Source organism: Pelophylax lessonae, assembly GCF_965119305.1.
Source record: "Pelophylax lessonae genome assembly, chromosome: 3".
Lineage (NCBI taxonomy): Eukaryota > Metazoa > Chordata > Amphibia > Anura > Ranidae > Pelophylax > Pelophylax lessonae.
Window position 1 is genome coordinate 178648504 of NC_138770.1, and position 22263 is coordinate 178670766.

Consider the following 22263-nt stretch of genomic DNA (forward strand, 5'->3'; position numbering starts at 1 on the left):
TGTGAGAGGTCCTTGTGGGGAACCAAAAAATTGGTCATGTTTTGAAAGACTTTGAATCACTTCAGGTCAATCTTTTGTAATAACCACAACTATTCTCATTTTTCCCTATAATTCTCCAAAGTAAAGCTGGAGTTTGCCTTTTTCTTCAATTGTTGGGTGTTGGAACTATCTATATTTAGTACACTTGAAGATATATTTTTTACATTAACATCCACAAGAAAAGGAATACAGTTTTATCAGTTTGGCACAATTAGAGATGAAGAAATACCAACATTGCTCATCTCTGAATTTAAGTGGTATTAAAGGTTCAGTTAAAAAAAAAAAAAAAATCTTACACTTGCCTGCTCTGTGCAATGATTCTGCACAGAGCAGCCCTGATTCTCCTCTTCTCAGGTCCTCCTGCCCCTCCCCCCCGCTGCTTGCTCTGGGGGCATTTGTGCATGCTCGCTCCCAAGCCGCATCTATGTGTCTATAAGACTTACAGCATGGCTCGCTTCCTCCTCACTGGCTGTGATTGACAGCAGTGGCAGCCGACAGATCCTGCCGCTGTGTTTCAGACAGTGCGGAGGGAGGTAAAAAAACCTTTACCCTTTAAACAACTTTAACTTTAATGTTTGCTACATTTAATTGAAAAACGTTTTTGTTTTGTCTTTAAGTTGATACATACATGAACAAAACCCTTCACTGGACACACCTGAACTCAATAATTTAGAGGAGTATCCACATACTTTTGGTGATAAAATAGGTGAGGTGGTCAGTAGGGATGAGCTCAGTCTTCAGTCTAAATAGAAGTTCACACCAAACACGTGACCTGAAGCAAAGGTCACATGATTGAGGGCTGTCTATAGTATTGTGTGTGTTTTATGTAATTGGAAACTGAAGGCTGCTCTCAGTCAGATAGACCATTTCATCAGTAATATAAAAGTATAAGAAAGGCGCAATCAGGAAGCAAAGCTTGTATTCTTAGTAAGTAAATATGACTTTATAGTGCCTTGAAAAAGTATTTACACCCCTTGAAATTTTCCACATTTTGTCATGTTACAACCAAAAACGTAAATGTATTTTTTTTGGGATTTTATGTGATAGACCGACACAAAGTGGCACATAATTGAAGTGGAAGGAAAATGATAAATGGTTTTCAAACTTTTTTACAAAAGAATCTGTGAAAAGTGTGGCATGCATCTGTATTCACCCCCCTTTATTCTGACACCCCTAACTAAAATCTAGTGGAACCAATTGCCTTCAGAAGTCACCTAATTAGTAAATAGAGTCCACCTGTGTGTAATTTACTCTCAGTATAAATACAGTTGTTCTGTGAAGTCCTCAGAGGTTTGTTGGAGAGCCTTAAGGCCCGTACACACGTACCGATTGTTGGCCGAAAATGTTCGGCCACCGAACGATCGGCCGATTTTCGGCTTGTTAGTATGATGCTTCCGACAGCCGACAGCGCACTTTCGGCCGAACAGAATCTGTCGTGCAAGCATTAAAATTTTTGTATGCCGACACCAGAACGGCCGATTGTTCGCCAGTCAGTACAGAATTCGGCCGACAGACAGCAGATTTGCAAGACTGGGCATGCTCAGAAAAGAAAAAACACACGGAAAGTTAACCATCACATGACATCACTTCTGCAGTCGGCGGACAAAATTCGTGTGCAGTCTTTTGCACTTTTCAGCGGACACGACAGCCCGGGGACAAAAGACGGCCGATCGTTCGGCCGACGATCGGTACGTGTGTACGGGGCTTTAATGAACAAATAGCATCATGAAGGCAAAGGAACACACCAGACAGGTCAGGGATAACGTTATGGAGAAGTTTAAAGCAGGGTTAGGTTATAAAAAAATATCCCAAGCTTTGAACATCTCACAGATCATCCGAAAATGGAAAGAGAATGGCACAACTGCAAACCTACCAAGACATGGCCATCCCCCTAAACTGACAGGCTGGGCAAGGAGAGCATTCATCAGAGAAGCAGCCAAGAGGCCCATGGAAACTCTGGAGGAGCTGCAGAGATCCACAGCTCAGGTGGGAAAATCTTTCCACAGGACAACTATTAGTCGTGCACTCCACAAATCTGCCCTTTATGGAAGAGTTGCAAGAAGAAAGCCCTTGTTGAAAGAAAGCCATATGAAGTCCTATTTGCAATTTGCGAGAAGCCACGTGGGGGACACAGCAAACATGTGGAAGAAGGTGCTCTAGTCAGATGAGACCAAAATTCAACTTTTTAGACTAAGAGCAAAACGCTATGTGTGGCGGAAAACTAACACTGCACATCACCCTGAACACACCATCCCCACTGTGAAACATGGTGGTCGCAGCATTATGTTGTGGGAAAGATTTTCTTCAGCAGGGACAGGGAAGCTGGTCAGAGTTGATGGGAAGATGGATTGAGCCAAATACAGGGCAATCTTAGAAGAAAACCTGTTAGAGTCTGCAAAAGACTTAAAACTGGGGCGGGGGTTCACCTTCCATCAGGACAATGACCCTAAACATACAGCCAAAGCTACAATGGAATGGTTTAGATCAAAGCATATTCATGTGTTAGAATGGCCCAGTCAAAGTCCAAAGCTACACTACCATTCAAAAGTTTGGGGTCATCAAGACAATTTCATGTTTTCCATGATAAGTCACACTTTTATTCATCAAATGAGTTGCAAAATGAATAGAAAATACAGTCAAGACATTGACGAGGTTAGAAATAATGATTTTTATTTGAAATAATAATTTTGTCCTTCAAACTTTGCTTTCATCAAAGAATTCCCCTTTTTCAGCAATTACAGCCTTGCAGACCTATGGCATTCTAGCTGTCAATTTGTTGAGGTAATCTGAAGAAATGTCACCCCACGCTTTCTGAAGCACCTCCCACAAGCTTCTCCAACAACAGCTCAACTTTTTTTGTGTCCAAACATACCACACTATGTACTGTATATTTCCCTTTGTTTTGGATATACCACGTGATTTTGAGACCTGATTCCTGAATTGAGCCGGCCATTAGAAGTGGAATCCCTTGCATCTGAGTGGAATATACCGTCCATGTTTAATATATTCAGAGTCTGATATGCATTGCTGTCTCCGCCTAGTCGATTGAGGAGAGTTGAAACAAAGCGATTCAATATCATTCTTATTTGACGACAGGTTTATTCTTATTTTCTATCTGATAAGCAGATTGGATTGTCCCTGCTCAAAACACGGACTGTTATTTGAGCGCTGCAACCCTACCAATATTTCTATCGTCTCTGATTCATCAACATGAGATTTTGCTGGCAGCCTTAAGTTGGACTTTTTAAAATTACATACCATTTTCATAATTCAGAGAGCGGAATTTCCCATATATATATTTTAACAGCTCAATAGGGTTGAGATCTGGTGACTGCGCTGGCCACTCCATTACAGAGAGAATACCAGCTGACAGCTTCTTCCCTAAATAGTTCTTGCATAGTTTGGAGGTGTGCTTTGGGTAATTGTCCTGCTGTAGGAGGAAATTGGCTCCAAACGCTGTCCACAGGGTATGGCATGGCAAAAATGGACTGATAGGCTAGCCTTCCTTATTCAAAACCCCTTTTACCTTAGTACAAATCTCGCACTTTACCAGCACAAAAGCAGCCCCAGACCATCACATTACCTCCATCATGCTTGACAGTCGGCGTCAGGCACTCCTCCAGCATCTGTTCACTTGTTCTGCGTCTCATAAATGTTTTTCTGTGCGATCCAAACACCTCAAACTTAGATTCGTCTGTCCATAACACTTTTTTCCAATCTTCCTCTGTCCAATGTCTGTGTTATTTTGCCCATCTTAATATTTTCCTTTTATTGGCCAGTCTCAGATATGGCTTTTTCTTTGCCACTATGCCTAGAAGGCCAGCATCCCGGAGTTGCCTCTTCACTGTGGAAGTTGAGACTGGCGTTTTGCGGGTACCATTTAATGAAGCTGCCAGTTGAGGACCTGTGAGGCGTCTATTTCATAAACTAGAGACTCTAATGTCCTCTTGCTTAGTTGTGCACTGAGGCCTCCCACTTCTCTTTCTATTCTGGTTAGAGCCTGTTCTCTGAAGGGAGTAGTACACACTGTTGTAGGAAATCGTCAGTGTCTTGGCAATTTCTTGCATGGAATAGCCTTCATTTCTCAGAACAAGAATAGACTGTCAAGTTTCAGAAGAAAGTTCTCTTTTTCTGGCTATTTTGAGAGTATAATCTAACCCACAATTTATGATGCTCCTGATACTCAACTAGCTCAAAGGAAGCCCAGTTTTATAGCTTCTCTAATCGGCACAACAATTTTCAGCTGTGCTAACATAATTGCACAAGGGTTTTGTAATCATCAATTAGCCTTTTAACACGATTAGCTAACACAATGTCCCACCTATGTAGATATTCCATTAAAAATCAGTTGTTTCCAGGTAGAATAGTCATTTATCACATTACCAATGTCTAGACTGTATTTATGATTAATTTAATGTTATTTTCACAAAAAAAAACAGTGCTTTCCTTTTAAAAAATAAGGACTCTTCTAAGTGACCACAAACTTTTGAGCAGCAGTGTAAATACAATTGAGAATCTGTGGCAAGACTTGAAAACTGCTATTCACAGATGCTCTCCATCCAATCTGATAGAGCTTGAGCAATTTTGCAAAGAAGAATGGGTAAAAATGTCCCTCTATATGTGCAAAGCTGGCAGAGACTTCCCCAAAAAGACTTGCAGCTGTAATTGCAGGGAAAGGCGGTTCTACAAAGTATTGACTCAGGGGGGTGAATACAAATGCATGCCACACTTTTCACAGATTTATTTGTAAACAATGTTGAAAACCATTTATCATTTTCCTTCCACTTCACAATTATGTGCCAGGTTGTGTCGGTCTATCACATAAAATCCCAATAAAATACATTTACATTTATGGTTGTAACATGACAAAATGTGGAAAATTTCCAGGGGTGTGAATACTTTTTCAGGGCACTGTATATATTTGTTGACTGGGCCTGTGCACCTAAAACCAACTGGGCAAGCTTTCTCTTTAATTTTTCCTTTTCAAACAAGTATTTTGCAGGTCCATCCTAGATCAACAACCTTTTTTTCAGCAAGAACATTTATAAAGGGCTTTCCAGCCCTCAAACACATCTGAGTGACAGGACCTTTTTCATTTAAGCTGGTGTACCTAACATGACTATATTTTCTGATCTTGTGATTTTTAAGGCTAGAGTGACCACAGGTGTAGGTGTACGTGTAGGTGAATGGTAGCACAAGAACTTGGCCTTTGGAAGAAGAAAGTATAATTCCAATATTGCCTGCAAGACAATATAATCTAAGCCCACATTCACCAAAGACCTCTCCAGAGTCAATCAATATGATGATATACATTATTTTTATGTCAAAGATATGCAGAGAAGTTGTAGAACTGAGTCTTACTTTGTTTTTTACATGTAGCTGGTGTTTGTCCAGGTGGAGTTTTTGTGCCAGCAATCTCTTCACCAATTGCATTAACACACCAGCAGTACCCGGTGCTGCCATGGCACTGCTGTGGTTGGTAACTGCCCTTTTCATCACACCGAGGAACAAAACGACCTACCACTAGCTCATCTCCTCCAAGAGCTACCTGACGTTCCTTCAAGCATTTTGGCAAGTCTGTAAACATACACAGGAAAGACCAGAGATTACAGAGAACACACTCATAAAGTGTTTAAATGTTCAGAAACAGTAGCAATGTAATAAATACACTGCTTTATGGCTATGAAAATGCTTTAAAGTGGTTGTAAACCCTCACATATACCCAGTGAAGTGAACAGCCTCAGATGATACAAACCTAAAACAAATCTTCCTGTATAGGTTTTACATGTTTATCTGCAGGCTTCTCTTGCCTACACCCCTTCAAAAGGGAGAAAAAGTGTTAAAATCTTCTTCATCTGTCAGGAGCAGAGCAGAGAAGGAGGCAGCGGAGAGAGCTGCAGTAACAATGTGTGAGAGCTGATTGGAGGAAAGGCACACACCCCCCTCCACACAGCTGAAGAATTGTGTTCTGAATAGACAAGCTGTCTGCTGAGCTCTCTCTTATCCCCTCCCCCACACAAATGTATCTCATGTCAGGATAACTTCTCAGAAGTGACTCATGCTGATAACAGAGGAACCAGAGAGAAACGGCACTTAGAGCCTTGGAGAAAGATGAGTAAACACTATAAATATACTGTATGTGCTTTGCTCAGATTCCATGACTGAGATTTACAACCACTTTAAGGTGTATCCAAACCTTCTGTAATGTATGTGTATTTTTAAAAAGTTAATTTTTTTTGTCAATGATCACGGATTTAAACCAACCACTTGTCATTTAGCCAATTTTGGCATTTTTCACATACGTGTTAAAAATCAGATGTTTTTGCTAGAAAATTACTTAGAAACCTCAAATATATTTGGAAAACAGAGGCCCTGGAGAATGAAATGGTTGTTGTTCAAGTTTTAACATTCCCACAATATTTGCACAGCCAAATCAAACATAAAATTTTAGGGAAAAATATATGCATTCTAATGCAAACTAACACAATATAATATCCAACTTTTTGGCAAAATATAAAAGATGATGTTGCGTCCAGTACATAGATACCAAACATGTCAATATTTAAAACTGAATACGCCTGTGAAATGGCAACGTACGATGGCAACTAACGTTGTCTACAGACAATTCTTTTTTTTATTCAACTTTATTGCTATCACAAAGGATGAACAACACCCCTTGTGATAGCTTGGGCAGAGACAGGTATTCTTTAATGAGAGACCAGGGGTCTGAGCACTGACAGGCTGACCCCCCACCCCTTCAACCTCTGCAGCAATGCTGGCAGCACTCATACATCTATTTCCCAAAGACAACCCCTGAATATGACGCTGAGCATGTGCACTCAACTACTTTGGTCGACCATGGCGAGGCCTGTTCTGAGTGGAACCTGCCCTGTCAACCCGCTGTATGGTCTTGGCCACCGTGCTGCAGCTCGGTTTCAGGGTCTTGGGAATCTTCTTATAGCCTAGGGGCAATCTTTATGTAGAGCAAAAATTCTTTTTTTTTCATATCCTCAGAGAGTTCTTTGCCATGCGGTGCCATGTTAAACTTCTAGTGACCAGTATGAGAGAGTGAGAGCGATAACACCAAATTTCACACACCTGCTCTCCATTTACACATGAGACCTTGTAACACTAATGAGTCACATGACATCAGAGAGGGAAAATGGCTAATTGGGCCCAATTTGGATATTTTGACTTAGGGGTATACTCACTTTTATTGCCAGCGGTTTAGACACTAATAGCTGTGTGTTGAGTTATTTTGAGGGGACAGCAAATTTACACTGTTATACAAGCTGTACACTCACTACTTGACATTGTAGCAAAGTGTCATTTCTTCAGTGTTGTCACATGAAAAGATATAATAAAATATTTACAAAAATGTGAGGGGTGTGCTCACTTATGTGAGATACTGTATATGTATATATATATATACACACACACACACACACACACACACTGAACAAAATTATAATCGCAACACTTTTTTTTTTTTTTTGCCCCCATATTTCATGAGCCGAACTCAAAGATCTAAGACTTTTTCTATGTGCACAAGAGTCCTGTTTCTCTTAAATTCTGGCTAAATATGTGTTAGTGAGCACTTCTCTGCCGAGATCATTCATCCACCTCACAGGTGTGGAATCTCAAGATGCTGATTAGACAGCATGATTATTGCACAGGTGTGCCTTAGGCTGGTCACAATAAAAGGCCACTCTAAAATGTGCAGTTTTACTGTATTGAGGGGGTCCGAAAACTAGTCAGTATCTGGTGTGACCACCATTTGCCTCACGCAGTGCAATACATCGCCTTTGCATAGAGTTGACCAGGCCTGTGGAATGTTGGTCCACTCCTTTTCAATGGCTGTATGAAGTTGCTGGATATTGGCAGGACCTGGAACACGCTGTCGTATACACCAATCCAGAGCATCCCAAACATGCTCAATGGGTGACATGTCCGGTGAGTATGTTGGCCCTGCAAGAACTGGGATGTTTTCAGCTTCCAGGAATTGTGTACAGATCCTTGCAACATGGGGCCGTGCATTATCATGCTGCAACGTGAGGTGATGGTCGTGGACAAGTGGCACAATCATGGGCCTCAGGATCTTGTCACGGTATCTCTGTGCATTCAAAATGCCATCAATAAAATGCACCTGTGTTTGTTGTCCATAACATACGCCTGCTCATACCATAACCCCACCGCCACCATGAGCCACTCGATCCACAACCTGGGCATCAGCAAACCGCTCACCCACACAACGCCATACACGCTGTCTGCCATCTGCCCTGTACAGTGAAAAGCAGGATTCATCCGTGAAGAGAACACCTCTCCAAAGTGCCAGACGCCATAGAATGTGAGCATTTGCCCACTCAAGTCTGTTACGACGATGAATTGCAGTCAGGTTGAGACCCTGATGAGGACGACGAGCATGCAGATGAGCTTCCCTGAGACAGTTTCTGACAGTTTGTGCAGAAATTCTTTGGTTATGCAAACCGATTGTTGCAGCAGCTGTCCAGGTGGCTGGTTTCAGACGATCTTCGAGGTGAAGATGCTGGATGTGGAGGTCCTGGGCTGGTGTGGTTATACATGGTCTGTGGTTGTGAGGCCAGTTGGATATACTGCCAAATTCTCTGAAGCACATTTGGAGATGGCTTATGGTAGAGAAATGAACATTCCATTTATGGGCAACAGCTCTGGTGGACATTCCTGCAGTCAGCATGTCAATTGCACGCTCCCTCAAAACTTGTGACATCTGTGGCATTGTGCTGTGTGATAAAACTGCACATTATAGAGGGGCCTTTATTGTGGTCAGCAATAATCATGCTGTCTAATCAGCATCTTGATATGCCACACCTGTGAGGTGGATAGATTTTCCCGGCAAATGAGAAGTGCTCACTAACACAGATTTAGCCAGATTTGTGAACAATATTTGAGAGAAATTGAATTTTTTTGTACATAGAAAAAGTCTTAGGTCTTTGAGTTCAGTGCATGAAAAACGGGGGCAAAAACAAAAGCATTGCGATTAGATTTTTTTTTCAGTGTGTATGTATGTATATGTATATATATATATATATATATATATATTATATATATACAGTCATGGCCAAAAATAATGCCATCCCTGCATTTCTGTCAGATAATGCACTACTTCGCCCAGAAAATTGTTGCAATTACAAATGTTTAGGCTTTCTCATGTTTATTGCTTTTGTTTGTGTTGGTATGACACAAACAAGTGGAAAAACAAAAAGCCAAATCTGTCACATTCCACGTAAAACTCCAAAACATTTAGTGGAAAAAATTATTGGCACCCTCAATTTAATATTTGGTAGCACACCCCTTGGAAAAAATAACTGAAATCATTCACTTCCTGTAACCATCAAGGAGTTTCTTACACCTCTCTACTTAAATTAAGGATCACTCTTCTTTTGCCAACTGCTCCAGGTCGCTCAGTTTGGAAAGGTTCCTTTTCTCAACTGCTGTTATGAGATCTCTCTACAGGTGCTCTATGGGGTTTAGACTGCACTCATTGCTGGCCAGTTCCGAAATCTCCAGCACTTTGTCTTAAACCATATCTGGGTGCTTTTTGACTGTGCTTTGGGTCGTTATCCTGCTGGAAGACCCATGACCTCTGACAGAGACCCAACTTTCTGGGCCCTACATTGCATCCCAGAATTATTTTTAAAAGTCTTGACAATGTTGCACACAGTGGACACGGGAACATTAAGATTCCTGTAGATGAACTTGTAACCTTGAGATTGTCAATGCTTTTCCACATTTTTTAAAATAAAATCCTTAGAAAATCCTTTGCTTCACTTTCTCTTCTCCATGCTCCATGTGGCAAAGAGACACACAACAGACAGTTTGAGTTTATTTTCACCATGTTAACTGGTTGCTGGTGTGATTTCTATATTGTCAGCACTTGTTAATTGATACAGATGAGTTTAATTACAAATTACATGAGCATCCCAAACTTGTAATGCAATTTTTTCTTACAATTTTAAGAAGGTGGCAATCATTTTGTCCAGTCCATTTTTGGAGTTTTGCGTGAATTGTGTCAGATCTGGCTTTTTGTTTCCCCACATTTTTGTGTCATACCAATACAAACAAAAGAAATAAACATGAGGAAGAATAAATGTTTATAATTTTAAAAATTTTCTGGGTGAAGTGGTACATTATCTGGCAAAAATGCAGGGGTGCCCGTATTTTTTTGCCACGACTGTGTGTCTAATAAGAACAGTATAACCTGTCAATTGTTTTGTGTGTTTTTTTAAGTTTTAGAAGTAAATACTAGTGGTGTAAATATATTTCCTGATGAGTTCAGCGACCTAGAATTAAGTCTTACCATGCCTTTCACATGTAGCTTGTGCTTGTCCAGGTGGAGTTTTTGTACCAGCAATCTCTGCACCTATTGCGCTAACACACCAGCAAAGCCCGGTGCTGCCATGGCACTGCTGTGGTTGGTAATTGCCCTTTTCATCACATTGTGGAATATAATGACCAATCATCTTCTTTGCCAGAGCTTCTTGACGCTCCTTCAAGCATTTTGTTAAGTCTGTCAACATATAAAGAAACGATTAATGATAACCAAAGCTCTATGCAAGGAAAGGCTCCAAATCCATTAACAGGTTTGGAAAATCTTGAATTGGTAGCAGAAAACGCTAAAAAGATGCAATCTGTTGACAATGAATGCATAACCTTTACCCCTAGAAACAAATCTGACCAGCTTGTTTAGCTAGTGGACCTTTTTATTATAACCAGGGGCAAAGACATTTATAGTATACCAACACTATTTTATTACACTATTTATAAATGTATTTATTTGTGCTTACAGGAGTAATAAAAACACCAATAAAGTTTTTTTTTTTTTTTATAAAATATTGTTGCCTAGTATACTGGTGCTCCAAATGGAGTTATGCTGAACCTTCAAGAAACCTGATTGGATTTATGCTAAACTGCATCGGAAGAGTTCCTGATTTTCTCCAGCAATCCTGCCCCATTTCCATGTGGAGATCTAGATGTGCCAGATATTGTGAAGGCAATTTGCAGAGTAGTTGCAGCTGCATATGTAAAGAGCAGTAATGGAGAGACCGCAAAAGGGAGAACAAGCAGGAAAAAGAGGGATTTCTGAAAACTAGATGAAGCTAAATATTCCTTTTGATGTCTGCATGCACCTGAGTTATTTTTTAAATTGATCCCTGTTCCTGTGGAGTCCTGAGGATCCTAGGTCCAGGCTGTACATAGGGTCACAACTTTTCTTCAAGCTGGGATTATCTATTGCCAGTAGGGATGATCGAACGGTTCGGGTCGACCATCGGTTCGGCCCGAACATTGGGTGTTCGAGGTTTGGCCGAATTTAGAATTTTTTGCCCAAAAAGTTCGGAATTCGGCAACCAGAACCGACCAAAATGCAATGGTTCAGGAAATGGGCTTTAAAAGCCTGTGATTGGACCAGAACCATTAGCAAAAGCCAATTGAGGGGGCAGAAGAATGCTAGGAATGTGATTGGAGTGACTAGGGGGTCCCTAGGCCAATCATTAGTGAATACGCCCCCCAGTATATAAGATAGCCCCCGCCAAATTCCTAGCATTGTTATACAGGACATGGAAGAGAGTGGAAGCAGTTCTGCTAATTTTACTTTAAAATGGTCATTTAGCATTTATTAGTGTGAGGAAAGGGATATCTAGTGTAGTTAGAGTGCTCCTTTACACTTTAGTTAGCTTCAAAAATTTAGTTTCTGTAGGGAAAGTGTGAAGTGTCAGGGTGACCGTAATATAGTATAGGGTTAACTGACTGCTATGGCAGAATGACCGAACCCTTCCATATCAGGGTGACCGTAATGTAGTGTAGGGTGAACTGACAGTGACTGCTATGGCAGGGTGACCAAACCCTTCCATATCAGGGTGACCGCTATAGAGAAAAGCTAGTTTGTCTTGTGTCACTTTCGCTGCAGGGATAGGGCTTCGCCGCCGCCAGCATTTTTGGCTGCAGGCGTTGCTAGTGATTTTTTGAGCACATGTTTGGAGTCAGACATGACATCTGAACATGTGTATATGGGGTATATATACACACCCATGTCTGTATATATACACCTAGACATATATAGGTGTGAAAGGAGAAGAAAAAACTACTTGCGCTAATGAAATAATTAACACCAATATATTTCTGCTCCTATCACACCTATATATGTCTAGGTGTGTATATACATATAAGTATGTGTGTATATACACCACTATACACAAGTTCAGATGTTTTGCCTGCCTCCAAAGAACCCAAAAAATGCCTATTAAACCGGCAAGGTGTGAAAAAGCGAGAAGCCAACATCCTGTGCTGAAAGTGTTCTAATACAAACAATCTTTTTTTTTTTCTGGTTCTGGACATGCTACAGAGCTGAAACTTCACAGGTACACTTTTTAGACCCCCCAGATACTAAATCCAAAGAATTTTTTTTTTTTATTTTTTTTTTTCAATAATTGGCTCTCTATCAAAAATCTATCAAAAATTACAATTTTTAAGAACTTTTTTTGTGTGATTTTGTGTCTGGGGGTCTAAAAGGTGTACCTGTGAAGTTTCAGCTCTGTAGCATGTCCAGAACCCCCCAAAAAAGATCATATAGGTGTAAAAGGAGGGTCCCACCATCCCTGCTCTACTGAAAAATTATCTTTTTTTCTGGTTCTGGACATGCTACAGAGCTGAAACTTCACAGGTACACTTTTTAGACCCCCCTCCCCGGATACTAAATCCAAAGAATTTTTTTTTTTAATTTTTTCTTTTTTTTAATTTTTTCAATAATTGGCTCTCTATCAAAAATGACAATTTTTAAGAACTTTTTTTGTGTGATTTTGTGTCTGGGGGGGGGGGGGTCTAAAAAGTGTACATGTGAAGTTTCAGCTCTGTAGCATGTCCAGAACCCCTCAAAAAAAGATCATATAGGTGTAAAAGAAGGGTCCCACCATCCCTGCTCTACTGAAAAATTATCTTTTTTTTTCTGGTTCTGGACATTCTTCAGAGCTGAAACTTCACAGGTACACTTTTTAGACCCCCCAGATACTAAATCCAAAGAATTTTTTTTATTTTTTTTATTTTTTTAATTTTTCCAATAATTGGCTCTCTATCAAAAATGACAATTTTTAAGAACTTTTTTTGTGTGATTAATAGTCCCTGGGGTATGACCCAGAACCCTAGGCACTTTTTAGGGACATTTATTGGGTTTTAGGGCTTCAAAATGGTGTTTTTTGATTACCGAAGTTAGGGTCCCATTGATTTTAACGGGGTTCTGAAATTCGGGCCGAACTTTCGGGTAGTTCGAATGTTCTGGCCGAACCGAACTTTTGAAAAGTTTGATCATCCCTAATTGCCAGTACTACACCCCATTACCTACCACTCAACTTTCAAAAGCTAAAGCATCTGATAGTTTAGCCAAAAAGTAAGGGCTTGTGAGAGGTTCTTGTGAGGAACCCTAAAGTTGGTCATATTTTGAAAGACTGTGAATCACTTCAGGTCAATTTTTTGTAATAACCAATAAGCTAAATATTCCTTTTGGTGCCTGCATGCACCTGAGTTATTATTTAAATTGTTCCCTGTTCCTATGGAGTCCTGAGGATCCTAGATCCAGGCTGTACATAGGGTCACAATTTTTTTTAAGTTGGGATTATTTAATGCCAGTTCTAAAACCCATTCTCTACCACTCAGCTGTCAAAAGCAAAAGCATCTGATAGTTTAGCAAAAAGGTCAGGGCTTGTGAGAGGTCCTTGTGAGGAACCCTAAAATTGGTGATATTTTGAAAGACTTTAAATCACTTCAGGTCAATCTTTTGTAATAACTAGGGATGATCGAACGGTTCTGGTCCACCATCGGTTCGGCCCGAACATTGGGTGTTCGAGGTTCGGCCGAATTTAGAACTTTTTGCCCAAAAAGTTCGGAATTCGGCAACCAGAACCGACCAAAATGCAATGCTTCAGGAAATGGGCTTTAAAAGCCAGTGATTGGACCAGAACCATTAGCAAAAGCCAATTGAGGGGGCAGGAGAATGCTAGGAATGAGATTGGAGTGACTAGGGGGTCCCTAGACCAATCATTAGTGAATACGCCCCCCAGTATATAAGATAGCCCCCGCCATATTCCTAGCATTGTTATACTGGACATGGAAGAGAGTGGAAGCAGTTCTGTTAATTTTACTGTAAAAGTGTCATTTAGCATTTATTAGTGTGAGGAAAGGGATATCTAGTGTAGTTAGAGTGCTCCTTTTACACTTTAGTTAGCTTCAAAAATTTAGTTTCTGTAGGGAAAGTGTTAAGTGTAAGGGGACCGTAGTGTAGTGTAGGGTTAAGTGACAGTGACTGCTATGGAAGGGTGACAAAACCCTTCCATAGCAGGGTGACCGCTATAGAGAAATGATCATTTCTCTGAGTTGCTTCGGCACAGGGATATGGCTTCTCACCAGCCAGCATTTTTTATGCTGCAGGGGTTGCCACTTGCCAGTGCTTTTTTGAGGACATGTTTGATGTCAGACATGACATCTGAACATGTGTATAGGGGGTATATATACACAACCATGTCTGGATATATACACCTAGACATATATAGGTGTGATAGTAGCAGAAATATATGCTTGCGCTAATGAAATCATTTACACTAATATATTTCTGTTACTATCACACCTATATATGGCTAGGTGTCTATATACATAGAAGTATGTGTGTATATATACCACTATACACAAGTTCAGATGTTTTGCCTGCCTCAAAAGAACCCAAAAAAATGCCCAAAAAAACGCTAGCGTCAAAAAAAAAAAAAAATGCCCAGGTGTGTTTTTGCTGGCATTTTTTGGGTGTTTTTGGAGGCAGGCAAAACATCTGAACTTGTGTATAGTGGTGTATATACACACATACTTATATGTATATACACACCTAGACATAAATAGGTGTGATAGTAGCAGAAATGTAACGCCGAGTGCTCCGGGTCCCGGGGCTTCCCCGGAGCACTCGAGGCGTCCCGCGGGCTGCAGCGCTCCGGTCATGGTCCCCGACCGTTAGCGCTGCTCCCCCGCATCCTCTGCTACTCACCCGCCGGGTTCCCTCCGCTCTGTCCCCCGGCGCACGCCGGGTCCCGGCATGTCTTCCTCCCGGCGCGCGCGGCCCCGCTCCCTAGGGCGCGCGCGCGCCACTGCATTGAAATTTAAAGGGCCAGTGCACCACTAATTGGTGCCTGGTCCAATCAGTCCAAAATGTATAAAAACCCACTTCCCCTTCCTGTCCTTGCCGGATCTTGTTGCCTTTGGTACCTTGAGAAAGCTTTTGGTGTATCGTTCCCTGCCTGTGTATCTGACCTTCTGCTGTTGCCCCTGACTATGAACCTTGCCGCCTGCCTTGACCTTTTGCTCCGTCTGACCTTGCCTTTGCCTTGTCCTTCTGTACCGCGTCTGAATCAGCTGTCTTTGAGGTTGAGCCGTTACCGGTGGATACGACCTGGTTGCTACCGCCGCAGCAAGTCCATCCCGCCTTGCGGCGGGCTCTGGTGAAAACCGGTAGTAACTTAGAACCGGTCCCCTGGTACGGTCCACGCCAATCCCTCACTGACACAGAGGATCCACCTCCAGTGCCGTCACCTGCCGCCAGTCCGGACCCTGACAGTAGATCCGGCCATGGATCCCGCTGATGTGCTGCTGCTAAAGTCTCCTTCCCGGCAGACGCCTTCTTGGACTCTGGTTCTGCGGGAAACTTCATTAAAGCCTCCTTCATCAACCGCTTTAGCATTCCTGTGATCCGCCTCGTCAAGCCCTTCTTCATTACTACAGTTAACGGAGAAAATCTGAACTGTACCGTGCATTACAGCACAGAACCCGTGCTCATGACCATAGGGGTCCTCCACCAAGAAACCATTGAATTTTTTGTTCTACCGAATTGCACTTCTGACGTCCTTCTTGGCTTGCCCTGGCTCCAGCGCCACTCTCCTACCCTTGACTGGACCTCTGGGGATATTAAATCATGGGGATCTACCTGCCACACTCATTGCCTCAAGGCGGTACCTATTAGACAAGTCTCTGTCTCCTCTCCAGTGCTTGGCCTTCCTAAGGTCTATCAGGACTTTACTGACGTCTTTTGCAAGAAACAGGCGGAGGTCTTACCACCACATAGACCCTATGACTGTCCCATTGATTTGCTTCCCGGTACCACTCCACCCCGTGGCAGGATTTACCCCCTCTCCATTCCTGAAACCAAGTCCATGTCGGAGTACGTTCAGGAGAACCTCAAGAAAGGTTTCATCAGGAAGTCTTCTTCTCCTGCCGGAGCAGGATTTTTCTTTGTCGCCAAAAAGGATGGGTCATTACGTCCATGTATTGACTACCGTGGTCTTAACAAGATCACGGTAAAAAATCTCTACCCTTTGCCTCTCATCTCGGAGCTCTTTGACCGTCTGCGCGGAGCTAAGGTCTTCACTAAGTTAGACCTCAGGGGCGCTTACAATCTCATCAGAATCCGAGAAGGAGATGAGTGGAAGACCGCTTTTAATACCAGAGATGGCCACTTTGAGTATCTCGTCATGCCTTTCGGCCTGTGCAACGCTCCTGCAGTCTTTCAAGACTTTGTCAACGAGATCTTCCGGGACATGTTGTATACTTGTGTAGTGGTCTATCTTGACGACATTCTAATCTTCTCTCCCAACCTGGAGGAACACCGTCGCCATGTTCGTCAAGTGCTCCAACGCCTTCGTGTCAACCACCTTTATGCCAAAATGGAAAAATGTCTTTTTGAGCGTAGCTGTCTTCCGTTTCTGGGATACCTAGTTTCCGGACAGGGTCTTCAAATGGACCCCGACAAACTCTCTGCAGTCTTGGATTGGCCACGTCCCTCAGGACTTCGCTCCATTCAACGCTTCCTTGGATTCGCCAACTATTACCGCCAGTTTATTCCCCACTTTTCCCCTATTGTGGCACCTATTGTGGCATTAACCAAGAAAGAAGCGAATCCGAAATCCTGGCCTCTCCAAGCTGAAGAAGCTTTTACTCGCCTTAAAACCGCCTTCGCCTCCGCTCCAGTCTTAAATAGGCCCGATCCTCTGAAACCATTTTTTCTGGAGGTAGATGCCTCCTCTGTTGGAGCCGGAGCAGTTCTTCTTCAAAGGTCTGCTAAAGGAAAAAACGTCACCTGCGGCTTCTTCTCAAAAACGTTTTCCCCTCCTGAAAAGAACTATGCCATCGGGGACCGTGAATTACTAGCCATTAAGTTGGCACTAGAAGAATGGAGACATCTTCTGGAAGGCTCCCTTCATCCAATCACCATCTTCACTGACCACAAAAATCTTTCATACCTTCAGTCTGCCCAGCGCCTTAATCCGCGCCAGGCCAGGTGGTCATTGTTCTTTGCCCGATTCACGTTCCAAATCCATTTTCGTCCTGCTAATAAAAACATTAGGGCGGATGCCCTATCACGTTCCACCGATGCCTCCGAAGATGAAACCGTTCCTCAACACATCATTCCCCCTGAGTGTCTAATTTCTACTGCCCCTGCTTCACTGGCACCAGTTCCTCCAGGGAAAACATTTGTTCCTCCCCGTCTTCGCCTACGGACTCTCAAATGGGGTCACTCCTCTCACCTGGCGGGCCACGCCGGAATTAAAAAGACGACACTGCTAATTGCCAGACACTATTGGTGGCCTTCCTTTGAAAAAGATGTAACGGAGTTCGTTCGGGCCTGTGCTGTCTGTGCACGTGATAAAACTCCCCGCCAGAAGCCTGCAGGTCTTCTCCTTCCTCTGCCAGTGCCTGAACAGCCTTGGTCCCACATTGCAATGGACTTCATCACGGATCTTCCCTTATCCCATGGTAACACAGTCATATGGGTGGTTGTTGACAGGTTTTCAAAAATGGCACATTTTGTCCCGCTTCCTGGTCTCCCTTCTGCGCCACAACTGGCGAAGCAATTCTTTTTGCACATTTTTCGTCTTCATGGCCTTCCAACACACATCGTCTCCGATAGAGGCGTTCAGTTCATCTCAAAGTTTTGGAGAGCTCTCTGCACCCAATTAGGAATCAAATTGAACTTTTCTTCTGCCTACCACCCTCAGTCCAATGGACAAGTGGAAAGGGTTAACCAGATCCTTGGTGACTATCTGCGACATTTCGTCTCCTCCCGTCAGGATGATTGGGTTGACCTGTTGCCCTGGGCCGAATTTTCCTACAACTTTAGAGACTCTGAGTCATCCACAAAATCTCCGTTTTTTGTGGTGTACGGCCGTCACCCGCTGCCCCCCCTCCCCATTCCCACTTCTTCTGGAGTTCCTGCCGTTGATGACTTGACCTTGGACTTCTCCTCTATATGGAAAGAGACTCAAAAGTCGCTCACCTTGGCTTCTTCTCGCATGAAGAGACATGCAGATAGGAAAAGAAGAACTCCTCCTGTCTTTGCCCCTGGGGACAGAGTGTGGCTCTCTGCCAAATACATCCGGTTTCGGGTCCCCAGCTACAAACTGGGCCCGCGTTATCTCGGGCCTTTTAAAATCAAAAGCCAAATTAATGCTGTCTCTTACAAACTCCATCTTCCTCCCTCTCTCCGTATTCCTAACTCCTTTCATGTATCCCTTCTCAAACCCCTCATTCTTAACCGGTTCTCCCCCAAGGTCACCGTTCCTGCGCCTGTTTCTGGGTCCTCTGATGTCTTCTCAGTGAAAGAGATCCTCGCCTCCAAGGTCGTCAGAGGTAAAAAAATTTTTTTGGTTGACTGGGAGAATTGTGGTCCTGAGGAGAGGTCATGGGAACCCGAGTCCAATATTCTAGACAAGGAGCTCATCCACAAGTACCTGGGCTCCAAGAAGAGGGGGAGACCTAAGGGGGGGGGGTACTGTAACGCCGAGTGCTCCGGGTCCCGGGGCTTCCCCGGAGCACTCGAGGCGTCCCGCGGGCTGCAGCGCTCCGGTCATGGTCCCCGACCGTGAGCGCTGCTCCCCCGCATCCTCTGCTACTCACCCGCCGGGTTCCCTCCGCTCTGTCCCCCGGCTCACGCCGGGTCCCGGCATGTCTTCCTCCCGGCGCGCGCGGCCCCGCTCCCTAGGGCGCGCGCGCGCCACTGCATTGAAATTTAAAGGGCCAGTGCACCACTAATTGGTGCCTGGTCCAATCAGTCCAAAATGTATAAAAACCCACTTCCCCTTCCTGTCCTTGCCGGATCTTGTTGCCTTTGGTACCTTGAGAAAGCTTTTGGTGTATCGTTCCCTGCCTGTGTATCTGACCTTCTGCTGTTGCCCCTGACTACGAACCTTGCCACCTGCCTTGACCTTTTGCTCCGTCTGACCTTGCCTTTGCCTTGTCCTTCTGTACCGCGTCTGAATCAGCTGTCTTTGAGGTTGAGCCGTTACCGGTGGATACGACCTGGTTGCTACCACCGCAGCAAGTCCATCCCGCCTTGCGGCGGGCTCTGGTGAAAACCGGTAGTAACTTAGAACCGGTCCCCTGGTACGGTCCACGCCAATCCCTCACTGACACAGAGGATCCACCTCCAGTGCCGTCACCTGCCGCCAGTCCGGACCCTGACAAGAAATATATGCTTGCGCTAATGAAATCATTTACACTAATATATTTCTGCTACTATCACACCTATATATGGCTAGGTGTGTATATACATATAAGTATATATGTATAAGTATACATATAATAACCCCCCAGACACAAAATCACACAAAAAAAGTTCTTAAAAATTGTCATTTTTGATAAAAAAAAGCCAATTATTGAAAAAAAAAAGAGATTTTTTGATTTTGACTTTGGATTTCGTATCTGGGGGGGGGGGGGGGGTCTAAAAAGTGTACCTGTGAAGTTTCAGTTCTGTAGCATGTCCAGAACCAGAAAAAAAAGATTGTTTGTATTAGAACACTTTCAGCACAGGAGGTTGACTTCTCGTTTTTCACACCTTGCCGGTTTAATACAGCAGGCATTTTTTTGGGTTCTTTGCAGTCAGGAAAAACATCTGAACTTGTGTATAGTGGTACTGTGCACAAGTTCAGATGTTTTGCCTGCCTCCAAAAACCCCCCAAAAATGCCAGCAAAAACACCCCTGGGCTTTTTTTTTTTTGACGCTAGTGTTTTTTTGGGCATTTTTTGGGGTTCTTTTGAGGCAGGCAAAACATCTGAACTTGTGTATAGTGGTATATATACACACATACTTATATGTATATACACACCTAGCTATATATAGGTGTGATAGTAGCAGAAATATATTAGTGTAAATGATTTCATTAGCGCAAGCATATATTTTTGCTACTATCACACCTATATATGTCTAGGTGTGTATATACATATAAGAATGTGTGTATATACACCACTATACACAAGTTCAGATGTTTTGCCTGCCTCAAAAAACACCCAAAAAATGCCAGCAAAAACACACCTGGGCATTTTTTTTTGACGCTAGCGTTTTTTTGAGCATTTTTTTGGGTTCTTTTGAGGCAGGCAAAACATCTGAACTTGTGTATAGTGGTATATATACACACATACTTCTATGTATATAGACACCTAGCCATATATAGGTGTGATAGTAACAGAAATATATTAGTGTAAATGATTTCATTAGCGCAAGCATATATTTCTGCTACTATCACACCTATATGTCTAGGTGTATATATCCAGACATGGTTGTGTATATATACCCCCTATACACATGTTCAGATGTCATGTCTGACATCAAACATGTCCTCAAAAAAGCACTGGCAAGTGGCAACCCCTGCAGCATAAAAAATGCTGGCTGGTGAGAAGCCATATCCCTGTGCCGAAGCAACTCAGAGAAATGATCATTTCTCTATAGCAGTTACCCTGCTATGGAAGGGTTTTGTCACCCTTCCATAGCAGTCACTGTCAGTTAACCCTACACTACACTACAGTCCCCTTACACTTAACACTTTCCCTACAGAAAATGAATAAATTAAAGCTAACTAATAGTGAAAAATAGCACCTAACTACACTAGATATCCCTTTCCTCACACCAAAAATAGCTAAATACACTAATACAAACAATCTTTTTTTTTTATGGTTCTGGACATGCTGCAGAGCTGAAACTTCACAGGTACACTTTTTAGACCCCCCCAGATACGAAATTCAAAATCAAAAAAACTCATTTTTTTTTTTTTTATAATTTTTTCAATAATTGGCTTTTTTTATCAAAAATGCCAATTTTTAAGAACTTTTTTTTGTGTGATTAATAGTTAATGGGGCATGACCCAGAACCCTAGGCACTTTTTAAGGGCATTTATTGGGTTTTAGGGCTTAAAAATTGTGTTTTTTGATTACCGAAGTTTGGGTCCCATTGATTTCAATGGGGTTCTGAAATCCGGGCCAAACTTTCGGGAAGTTCGGATGTTCTGGCCGAACCGAACTTTTCAAAAGTTCGATTATCCCTAGTAATAACCACAGCTGTTCTCATTTTTCCCTATAATTCTCCAAAGTAAAGCTGGAGTTTGCCTTTTTCTTCAATTGTGGGGTGTTGGAACTATCTATATTTAGTACACTTGAAGATATATTTTTACATTAACATTCACAGGAAAAGGAATACAGTTTTATCAGTTTGGCACAAGTAGAGATGAAAAATTCCAACATTACTCATTCCTGTGTTAAAGTGTTATTAAAGGTGCAGATAAAAAAAAATAAAAAACAAAAAACAAAAAAACAAACATGTTATACTTGCCTGCTCTGTGCAATGGTTTTGCACAGAGCAGCCCTGATTCTCCTCTTCTCAGGTCCCCCGCTGGCACACCTGCCCCCCCCCCTGCTGAGTGCCCCATAGCAAGCTGCTTGCTCTGAGGGCATTTGTGCATGTTTGTTCCCAAGCCGCATAAGACACACAGCATGGCTCGTTCCCTCCTCACTGGCTTTGATTGACAGCAGTGGCAGCCAACAGGTCCTGCTGCTGTGTTTCAGCCAATGAGGAGGAAGGGACCTGGGAGAGCTGATGCTCTTGAGCACATTGCTGGATAGAGATGGTTTTAATCCTAATTTCAAGTTAATATATACAAATATGTGATAATTTTAGACTCGCAGCTATGTTCACCGTCCTGTCAGAGTGACACGGTGAAGAGGAAGTAGAGAAACATTCCTTCCGGTGTCAACAGGAAGTGACCTTAGAACAGGAAGTGACCTTGGTTTGCACTAACATCACTTCCTGTTTGTGCTCAAACTTTGTATTTGTGAAAAAACAGCATAAACATCGGATATTTTAGTATTTTTATGTTCGTAATGCAGATGGTAATTTGG

The 22263-nt window shown here is 42.7% G+C and overlaps 1 protein-coding gene across 23 annotated transcripts in view; it reads right to left on the reverse strand.

Annotated features, from left to right (window-relative positions):
- LOC309549656 (thyroglobulin-like) overlaps window positions 1-22263 on the reverse strand; it is a 330286-nt gene that overhangs the window by 237209 nt on the left and 70814 nt on the right. For 18 of the 23 annotated variants that reach the window (XM_082250044.1, XM_082250039.1, XM_082250054.1 and 15 more), the window contains 2 exons: window positions 10376-10585; window positions 5401-5616 (listed from right to left, as the gene is read on the reverse strand). In XM_082250044.1, coding sequence (XP_082106170.1) covers window positions 5401-5616; window positions 10376-10585 — 426 coding nt within the window. The remainder of the gene's footprint in view (window positions 1-5400; window positions 5617-10375; window positions 10586-22263) is intronic. The other 5 variants (XM_082250053.1, XM_082250046.1, XM_082250042.1 and 2 more) reach the window with 2 other exon arrangements.